The sequence below is a fragment of the Amphiura filiformis genome, chromosome 11 (genome assembly GCF_039555335.1).
Source record: "Amphiura filiformis chromosome 11, Afil_fr2py, whole genome shotgun sequence".
Taxonomy (NCBI): Eukaryota; Metazoa; Echinodermata; class Ophiuroidea; order Amphilepidida; family Amphiuridae; genus Amphiura; species Amphiura filiformis.
This window is the reverse complement of record NC_092638.1, coordinates 47,834,495-47,845,914: the sequence shown is the minus strand read 5'-3', so window position 1 is coordinate 47,845,914 and position 11,420 is coordinate 47,834,495. Positions and strand designations below refer to the sequence as shown.

Genomic DNA, 11,420 nt, shown 5'->3' with positions numbered 1-11,420 from the left:
TAATTTTGATTTCATGATGCTTGTCTGTCTGTCTTGTCCCATCTCTTTTCCTAAGTCTCTTTTCCTCTTTGACAATTTGACATACATTGTCCACATGGAGAAGTCGCTTTTTTTTCTGACGAATTACTTAATAAGTTAATTGTTCAACATAATTGATAGTGGCTATATTAATACCAGAGGCATACCCAGACCCAGGGAGTTCTGAGTTGCTGAAATATGCTTGTAGTCAGTGTTCGAATTTAGGAAAAATAAATGGTTGTCCCACGGACAACCAGATTACAATTTCTGGTTGTCCGTCTAAGTTTTTGGTTGTCCGTAGGCCTAAAATGTGACTTTTGGCTAGATTTATGGTTGTCCGGCGGACAACCGAATCAGTATTTTTGGTTGTCCGGCGACTTTTTTAGTTGTCCCGGGCAACCGGACAACTAAAATTTCGAACTCTGCTTGTAGTGCAGCATTAGCCCAAACATAATTATACATGCATCAGTATTCGCTGTAGAAATAGTGATGTAACAGGATTAATTACCATAGCGATAATTATGTGAAAACAATCATTGAATGTATTGCCCTGCACTATATGTACGCTGTAACTTTGCATCGCACCACTGATTATCAAAGAATAGGTATAATGACCTGGATTGTAATTCTATGGAAATTCACATTATGCCAAGTCCATTGGCACCTGTATGACTAGTGTCTTCAAAAAGAGCTGTGTTGTGTTCAATCTATAATTGAACACATACACAGACATGGCAGGTGATGAGTGCAGCTTACTTGTAGGTGCAGGGCAATACATTCCCTATCACTATGGTAATTAATCCTATTACATCAATACTTCTACAGCGAATACTGTAAGTTCTGTATCCCTATTGAACTTTTATCATTAAAATTCAATATTTTTGCAACGTTTTTTCATTTCTTTAAAATGTACACCATTTCTAAGCATCTATTTCAGATCTTCTTTCAAATTCTGTGCACCATCGGAACAAACAAATATAATAAAATAGTGCGAAAATAAATCTGTAATGTTTGTTATTCCATTTGATTTCATCTCCATGGCAACCAACACACTTATTGCAAAGCCTAAAGTAGACTTGAGTCCATTATTGCTGCATTGACTCTGTTCTTAATGTGACTTGCGTCATGTGACTACATAGGCTTACTTCTCAATATCACTGACGTGAAATTACCATTCAATGCAACACCAATCAATTTTTATAACATCAAAATTCCGACAGAAAATTTTACATGCATTTTAGAACATTGAAACCTTCCACCAACTTTCATTTTGTTTGGACACAGATCCAATCCATACAATTTTGGTCCTTAACAATGATTTATAGAAATAAATATTACATCATCGAATACTTTTACACTCAGTTCAACTTTTTTAAACATCACCAAAACACCAATAACATACATTGCTCTTTTCCCATCAACTTAATTTTGAAATTTAATCACTGCATATGATCGATACTGGTCGTTATCATAAATAAAGCTATGAATATTTTACAAATCTTGATGTTCCACCAACCATGTCCATGTTCCACCAAAGTGGAAGAAAACAGGAGTTTAATTGTGTCACTCTTGATAAGAATCAACTTCAATTCTTGCATGTATATTTAACAAGGCTTGACAGAATCCAAACTAATTCTTGCAAAAGAATCCATCTGTTTTGCAAGAATCTATTCACCAATCCTAAATATTATCCATGTAAAAGTTCATGACGATAATGTAAATGACATTCCCAACTTGCTGTGTTTTTGCACAATGCTAGGAAAAGATCTGTGCAGAAATAAATGTCAGGACTATGCAGTCAAATATATGGTACTGTTAATTTTCCATAAAATCATTTAAAAACTCAGTCGCTGCAAAGACTTTAGGATCATTTTTACCCAAATTCAATCACTTTTTTGTGAGGAAAATATGAAAGACTAAACACAAATTTGTTTGTGTTAATCAGGAGCAAAACAGATTTCAAACAGTACATATTTTTGGCTGGCCATACCAATCCGCACATATACAATAATTCATCATTGAACCTCTCCACGTGTATCATAATAACTTTTTTTCTTGAGTTTTGCTCATATTATTAAAGTACAGACATCAACAACAACAAACATATAATTTAATTTTGGAAAGCAAAAATAACAATAATAATAATAATTAAAAAAGTTCACAAATTCACAACGTGATATGGAACATTATTGATGGTCAACAAAGTCTTTTGAGTTCCAGTGAAGATCTATCAAAAAACCAAGGAGTCTTGTGTTTTGGTTTTTTTTATCACCAACATTGTGATCATTTTTTCCTCGTCTCCTAACAGCTATTCTTTCTTTCTCCTCTTTGGAATTTCCGCAATCGTCTATTCCAGTCTTCTTGCCATCTTATCACTGTAGCTTTTCTGTCGACAAGTAGTCCATCTTGGTCTTTGTTCGGGTTATCTGAACCCAGAATTAGATACCGTCGTCCGAGTCTGATTTTAGGACATTTGCACTGCAGATCTGCTTTGGGTACAAACATGAATTGATCTCCGCGTCGGATCTTCTGTTTTCCCTTCTTGAATACGGTGTTGACGTTGACGGTAAATTTCACCCAGTCACCAACTTTTTCTCTGGATAGTATATGCACCTGTGCAGCTGTGGAAGAAGCAAAAAGGAAAAATATGTAAATGAAAAAATCAACTTTTGCCATTATTCAACTGATGCAACTTTGTCCTGAAAAGGTGAAAACATTACGAGAGAGAGATGGTTACAGTACACACCTTTTCCTCTTTTTGCAGAATACAAGAACAAAAGGGTTTTAACCCCATGAGAACTACCTGCCGATTGACCAAAAAGAAGTTTTCATTATCAATTGGACCAATCAGCAACATTGTTAAATTTCACCACACACACAAAATTGGGGTGAATTATTTGCAAAGCTCCATTCTGATTGGTGATTAAAATGAAGATATCATGTAATTGACCAATCAGAGGTAATGTTAGATTAGCAGGTAGTGCTCAGGGGTTAACATGATTTTCCTTCCATATGGAAAAAGATAGTCATTGCCACTTGCTGCTGTAACTATAATATGTAAATATAGAGACTCTTAGTCATTTTAAGAGACCCTCAGTTTATTTTTAAAAATGACACAACACCCTACCCTGTGATTTGACTGTCCAATGACTGTGCCCAAAGACTTAATACTTGGACCAAGTGGGCAAATTAAGAGTATTTTGGCTCAGTGACCAAATTTGAAGCATTTTTATAAATAATAATAATAATGTACACTTAATAAAGCGCCGGTATCCGTCGAGAGACGCTCATAACAAAAAAAAAAAAACAACCAATGTACAATGATACAAACATATTATAACAATTAATAACAAAAACTTCATCAGTGTTGTCTAGTTCATGATATGCAAAGAGTCAATTAAAAGCATTTTGGAACAAATGTGTTTTCAAATTTGTTTTGAAACTACACAAGCTCTTGGCAGAGCGAACCGAAAATGGCAGATTGTTCCAAATGTTTGCAGCTGAAACATGAAATGATCTGCTGCCCCACTGGTTTCTGGCAACTGTTTCTTGAAGAAGTCCTTTTGTAGCAGAACGGAGGTTACGAGTTGGTGAATACATTTCTACGAGTTCATTTAAATATGCTGGAGCTGATATATACAAGATCTTGTAGACAAACAAGGCTATTTTAAATGTGATTCTTTGTTCAACTGGTAGCCAATGCAAGTCATGTAAAACAGGTGTAATGTGCTGGGGTGGTTTTGTGTATGTTATAAGTCTGGCAGCAATGTTTTGAATTCTCTGTAGTCTGATCTGTGCAGTTGGGTCTTTGTGATGCCATGCAACAGAGAGTTGCCAATGTTATTATTCTTTATTTTTCCAGAATGTCTCCTGTCCCAATTCATTATAGTACTGGGCTAATTCTGGGCCAATCTGGCCTTAAGAGGGATGTTGTCTGGTAACGGCCTGCATTTTCAAACATCTAAATTATACCCCTCCCCAGATGATGACCATCCCTCTCAAGGCCTGAGGTTGCTCTGATGTTCCATCACACTACATTAATATTGTATGAATGCCCCCACCCAATCCTGGTATTCATCAGCTGTTAATTGGTAAAGCTTATACCAAAATTATTCGGTTTTGGTACTGCATGTGTCAATAAAGTACCAACTTACGCTCACATAGATTCACATAAGTTCGCGTCATCGCGTCAGCTACGCATTATGCAACACGCAACTAGCATAAGCGCAACTGCATGAACGCCATTCTATATCAATACACAATGTTATGAGTCGCATTTTTCGCCAATTATAAACCGAACAAACTTTAAGATGTACATAACTTGAATATATCACCCGTTATAACCAGTCTGACCAAGAGGTCACTCAGCAACAAACTAATTAACACAGCAACATATCGCAACTACCAGCTTAACAGTAACACTGCACTTTTTAGTGGGTATCCTCAAAAATTTATTTTCTTCTTCAAAACGGAAATTGAGTCACGACTCTATACCTCGTCATCAACACATTATACCCATCTGCTCAAATAAGTTCATAACATATCACACAATACATATACATCACTGAACTGAGCCCCTGAGTTATGATGGTATGAACATTTAGGTGTAACATAAGTAGGATCCTAGATGACGATCTTAGGTCATACTTGGTGTCATAGACTACCATTTCCTCTCTGGGGATCTCCTATCCCTAGAGGGTGTCCTGCCATGAGAACGGGATAGATGGGTACAGATAAGTTTTCACATAAAGTCAACAAACATGTCTACTTTTCTTACCCATAGCCTTACATAACTGTATTTCTACATATCTACAGCTTGATGAAATTAGGGGCCAGGATAGTACAGACTAAAAAAAGTTCTGGTTGGTGAAATTAATTTTTGAACCGTTTCATCGCTGGAAGTCAAAATTTGCTTCTGCTTCATTGAATGTTTTCAAACCTGAGTCAACTAACTTGTCAAGGGATTGGGAGGGGTCAGAATTTGGGAAGCTGCGTTTAAAAGGGATATGCTTTGAAAGATAGGCTGTCAGGGAAGCCCCCTGGGGGAAGACGGGCTATTGCCCGAGGCTATTGATCATACAAATGGGCCGATTTTGCAGTTGAGCCCTAAATCCCCTTCCCATTCCAGCATGACACACTATGGACCTTTTAGTGCTGAGGAGCACACTTTTCAAACATTAACAAGCCATTGTGACATTTGGTTATATATTTATTGTTCAAAATTTCCAATTTTCTTTGCATATTTCCCTTGGCCCCCAACCCTAACTCAAAACTAACATAAACATGTTATTTTTAAATTACACTATGTATATTTAAAGTTATGAAACTAAAAGCTTTGATGTAATTTAATTTGTTGATACAAATTAAAGTTCAAGCCATTGACATTGGTAACCCACATTTGCATTACCAATTGTCAGGATTGCCGAAGCCATGATTTGGTAGCCCAATTGGGTGATTTTGGAAGACTTCCCTGCAAATTTTTTTGACAATCTGTCCCAGAATGTGTACAAACCAATATTTAACAGAAATATTGGGCTACTTTTTGACATTGACTTGCTACTTTTCGGCAGTTTCTCTTCCTTGTCCCATAAACCAATGTTACTAAAAATGTTGGGTGACTTTTCAGTGATGTTACTCGCTATTTGGGAGGAAAAAAATGTTGCAACCCTGCTGCTAGTTCCTAAAATGAAAATCATTTTGAATGATTATTAGACATGTTTGGACTCATTTGGGTGTTTTTACATGTAGATTCTACAATATCATCATTAACATGACACTGCCAAAATCTCTTAAAGGAGTATTTTGTGATCCTAGCATCCTCTTTTTATGACATTTTTCAGTACATATCCACGAAAAAAGCCTATTCCCAAAATTTCAGTTGATTCCGATTTTATGCTTATGAGTTATGCATGATTATGTGTATTACACTGCTCCATAGACAATGCGTTGTAATTTTGTTCTGGTGCACCAGAACGAAATTCAAATTTCACGATATCTTTGCAAAACTAATTAATCTGCAAGAAATATTTTGTACATAAACATTATGTAGCCAGAGGTTTCCAGTGATATAAAAATCTCAACTTTTTTTGAGAAAAGTGGGGGATGAGGCTGTGGATCATGAAATGCCCCTTTAATAGCCATATTTTTTTTATATCTGCTGCAGATATAGGGTTAACATGGTTAACCCAGGATTTATCCTAAAATATTACCACATTTTTGTCAAGTAAAGTGAGTTGGTTGTTGCAAACTTTAAAGGAAATTAGCAAAACTTCTTTTCTTTATTATTGTTTTCAACAAGATAATATGCATATAATATCTGTAGAATCTTGAGTCCAAGTTTGATATGATTTTCAGTACATTATAATCTACAAAATTGACACAATTGGTCAATGACAAATGAAAATGTGATGGTTTTTGGCGACAAAAACTATATAGCTTGATTCCGTCACATTTTTTCCAACTTCTTGGGTGAACTATTGCTGACCTGAATGAGTAAACCAATTTGTAAGAAACATGTGAATGCTATTATATGCTAACTCTATATGAATACATCTCTTTTCACCAAATGACAAACTTACACCAATTCTGGGATCTATTTACAGCTGTGTTTGGGGGTTCGCCCTTGGGGAAGGGGCAGAGACTTGTCCTCCTATGGCATGGATAAATAAAAGAATGTTGATTTGAATATACCTGAAAATTGCCAACTAATGATTAGTACTCGAAGAAACAGTTTTAACCTAAGTTGGGAGGGGTCATTCCACTGAAAGAAGTTCTTCACAAGGCTGGCCTTTTTATATACAAAAAGTGCCTTTTAATACCTTTTTATACTAAAAGGAACAAATAAACTAAAACCTCTGAACTCCACTCACATATTTCTTAAAATACCCCCTCTATCAAGCCTGGGTATCAAGCTAAGTGCAAAAGTTATTTTTTGAGAAACTTTATAAATTTTGTATTTTTTTGGCAAATTGACAAGAAGGTACTATTCTGTAGCATTTACAATTCAAAACATTTGTGGTTCACCATTAAATGCCTTTATAAATCAAAATGCATTTGCAGCAATATGATTAAGTCAACTGGAATCTCTCTCAAAATTCGCAAAAATTATATTGGTTGCAAAAATAACTTGTTGTACACGATATCATGACCTATGTGTAACAATTTGTTCTTCTTTCATTCCGCAGGTGCGCACACATACGCTCCTTGTCACGAGTCGTCGACATCGTCGTTTTCACTCCGTTATATTGTTGTCACTGCCAACAAAAGCCACAGTACTTTTCACATGGAGAACAAAAATTAGTTATTATTTAGAATTCTGTAAAACACTACCCCAGGGTTTGCTACAACTCGCCAATAACCCTGGCATGGTCAGAGAGCTTACTGCGACAATAGCGTGCAGTAATGTGAGACGAGTTATGTTTGTGTTGCAAATTTGGGTGCCCAATGCGAATTTGAGTCACAAAATAACTAGCCTTGAGCTTAGCATTTTTTTTTTACCGTCTTTTTACGTTGAGGTGAGGTGCTAATATGGCTATTTCTGCCACTCATTATGTTAGCTGGTTAACTCTTTCTATGCTGGTAATTCGTACATTGATTAGAAAATTACAGGTAAAAAGTAGCAAAAATATATTTGTCCATAAAACAAACCAATATTTGTTTTTGTTATTTTGAATAAACTCAGAAATCATCTTTTATTTCATAATATCACGAAGCCATTTCAATTTCAGCAAAATTTCTTCATAGTTTCATCATTCAGTTGTACATTTCATATTCCTATCTTGCAGTTAAAATTTTATATTACCAGTATATAGATAAAATCTGGAAAATGTGCTCTAGTATTCACATCAATTTTTTTTCATTTTTTGTAATATAAAGATACTATAATTATAATGAATATTACTGGGAATGGGAATATTGCTGACATTTGGAAACAACTTTCATTTCTGCAGTTTCAAAATGCTGAGGAATACTGTTCATTGCTCGGTGCAATTTCTCTTGAATTTTGGTGTACCAAATGATTTTTTTTCACAAAAATGATCAAATTTTGGTAAAAGTGTACAAATTTAAATTGGAAATTGCAATTATCTTGTGCCATCTCACGTAATGAAATTGTTAAATACAGCCTCAAAATGAACACTGTTTAGGAGACAGATAGACCTATATTAAACTTCCTTTGCTAGAATTTAGAATGTGCCATTAAACAAATTGAGAAATGTAAAATTTATCATGTTTATAGAAAAGAATGTACCCAGCTGTACTGCTATATTAAAATGTCCATATTCTCAAACAGTTTATAGTTATGCATTCATTTAATACATCCACATCTTGTTCACTATAGAAAAATACTAAGAAGTTAAATATAAGTTTAATTTCTCGATGTCACCAACAGAAGCAACTACTTGACGACATTTCAGAATGTAAATTTATAATATGGATCATGATATGTCTAGGGGATCGCTGGTTTGCATACAAAGTGTCCAAAATATCGTACCAATTGTTGTCCTCAATTAACTTTTTATAATAATACCCTCGGGGACTTCAACTGAGACCTAGCACATACATATAATGGTCGTCATCTGAGAGTTTCTCTTATTTTTCGCCCGTCTCGTTATATATGCAAATAAAACTCAACACCGCTGACCGCTCGTTCCCGACATGTACTTACGTGAGAGAAAGCACACACTATAGCGATGCCCAGGTGTTTTTGAACATTTTTTTTGTCACTGACCATAAAAGCTTTTTTCTAGGATTAGAATAGGTCGATTTCAGCTTTCAATGCGGAAAAGTGACAAAAATAAGGGCCAATTATTCATTGGGTATTTGATACTAAAATTCTATGCCATATTGAGGTGTGTTTTTTAATGCATACTTAATCTGCAAAGACATTCTCATGCAGACAGAAGGGCGGTTCCCTTAAGGAGTGTACAAATGTCTGGATTTATAGGGTGATCAAAAGAGGGCTGGTCAAACCCCTATGGGTTATTTCCCCCTCCCCTTTGCAAGATTAGGTGGCTACTGCCAGATATGATTTGTGTCACTGCAACCTGTTATAGATTCATCATTTTATATTTCAATTTTTAACTAAACCATTTTCCGCCATGATGTGGCAGTGACGTCAGTACGCATTTCATTGGGCGCGGCTTCAAATCGCTAACTTTCACTCAAAGCGCTGGTGTACACAGGCACATGGTATAATGGCAATTTTTAAGTGTTAAGCCCGATCCTGACTCCACATCGCAGCGCGATGCGATGCTGTGATGCTATAAAAACTGTAATCTAAGCCAGGTTTTTACGAGCTCAGTGGTGAAAAATTTTATCACGCGGTGAATATGTCGGTCCGTGATGGAGTTGGAAAATGTTCAACTTTTTTGCATCGCGCTGCCATATTGCAGCTGTGTACGCTTGTGATTGGCTGCTGGAAAATCAAGGTCGGTAGAATGACCATAAAAGGAGATGCAGACCCCACATGCTTTTCAAACATCGCAACATCGTGTGATGAAATTAAAATGTGCATTTTAATTTCATTGCGTGATGCCGCGGTGTTTGAAAAGCATCGCATCACGCTGCGAAGTGGAGTTAGAATCGGACTTTATGCATGCTTACTAGCTTGCAAAAAAATTTTGTTCAATCTGATCAAAATTTGTTAAGTTTTCTGAAACGTTTCCCAGATCAATTTTGAAATAATGACACTTTCACAAGTGTAATGAGCATTTACTACCTTTCAGCAACACATATATGGATGTGACACGAAATGAGTCGGATGTCGCTAATATTGATTTTGAGATATTGGCAAAGAAAGTGTTAAAATTCTTTTGTTTTATATTGTTTTCAGCAATTGATAAATTGATGTAACTTCACAAAGGAAAGTTGTATCAACATGGGGTTTTCAGTTTCTGAAAGCTCTAAATGTCCTCTTTAGAATCATTTGTAAAACTCATTTTCGACCAGGGCCGACATGCGACTCATTCCCCTTGATCATGTCCATATATGTTAAAATTTGATGTTTTATTAAAAAGTTTCCCATATCATGCTTAAATTTTATTACAAAGTTTTAAACTTTGCGATCCTTAAGGGGGTACTACACCCCTGCCCAATTTTGTGCCTATTTTTGCATTTTTCTCAAAAATTATAGCGCATTGGTAACAAGTAAGATATGTATATTATAGGCGCCAGGACTACACCTACTGCACTGTAACTTTTATTTCAGCACAGACAACAGTTGTGGAGTTACAGTAAAAAATGAAGGAAACCCAATATTTGATCAATAACTACTTGCCTTGAGTTGCTGATTTTCAGTGCAGTAGTTGTAGTCCTTGCCCCTATAATATACATATCTTACTTGTCACCAATGCGCTATCATTTTTGAGAAAAATGCACAAATAGGCACAAAATTGGCCAGGGGTGTAGTACCCCCTTAAACCAAGCTCCCAACATAGGGCCAATAAACAGAACATTCTATGAGCATATAAACCTATATCTGAAATTGATCACAAAATTCCTTATAACGCTGAAAATGGTTCATTCGCTTCCCCAAAGAGGACATATTAATAATTATATGATTGTTGCCTATGATAAGGAAACAATCAGGAATACAATGCCAATTTTGAATTTCCTCTCTGCGGATTTTGTATCACAGCATATATAGCATTTTTAGCATTATTCTGCCTGGTTTGGCCAAAATAAAGTCAATAGAATGTGTCAATTCGCAATGTGAGAACAATTTCTTAAAATTTCTTTTCGATCAAAAGAAGTTAAGCAGCAAATTTACAGTGCAAATTGACTTAACTGGGTTATTGGTGTAAATGTGGAATATGTGAATATAACAAGGCCCTATATAAACCGGGTTTTTTTCTCTGTATAATAATAAGTCACTGTTAAAACTCTATTTTAAAAAGATGTGTAAATTGTCAGTTTATTTCTAAATCACAACTTTTATATCTCAAAATATTATCAAAACATAAAAGGGGAAAAATTGCGTATCAAACATTTGGGCGGTTGGTATGATGTCCATCGCGATGAATCACTTCATTGCATTGCTTGGTTTTACTTAGTTTCACAGGGAAGATCATCTAGAACCTCTGTTTTTTCCATTTTGTCCAGCAAAATATCTCATTAAGAAGCTTTTAACAATTTATCTTAAAATTTCACCACCAAAATGACACCAGTTATATGTCAAGATCCAAACGAGGCAGTCGCAGGCGGGTGGGAAGGCTGGTCCCTGCCAAGTAAATGAGATCTGATTATAACCAATATCAATTTGCAACCTGCTAATATCCATATTGGTGTGTAAGCACCAAAGGGGTCAATCCCTCAAAGGCACGCCCGGCCGGCCGACTTAAAACGCCTGCACAAAATATAAAGCAGAGAGATACCGCCATACACTTGAGGGTCCAACCACCGAT

At 35.7% G+C, this 11,420-nt stretch overlaps 1 protein-coding gene across 2 annotated transcripts in view; it reads right to left on the bottom strand.

Annotated features, from left to right (window-relative positions):
- Positions 1-441: 441 nt before the first annotated feature.
- The window catches only part of LOC140164918 (netrin-1-like), a 183,590-nt gene continuing 172,611 nt past the window's right edge, over positions 442-11,420 (bottom strand). For both annotated transcript variants that reach the window (XM_072188316.1, XM_072188317.1), the window contains one exon: positions 442-2,639. In XM_072188316.1, coding sequence (XP_072044417.1) covers positions 2,320-2,639 — 320 coding nt within the window. In that variant the 3' untranslated portion in view covers positions 442-2,319. The remainder of the gene's footprint in view (positions 2,640-11,420) is intronic.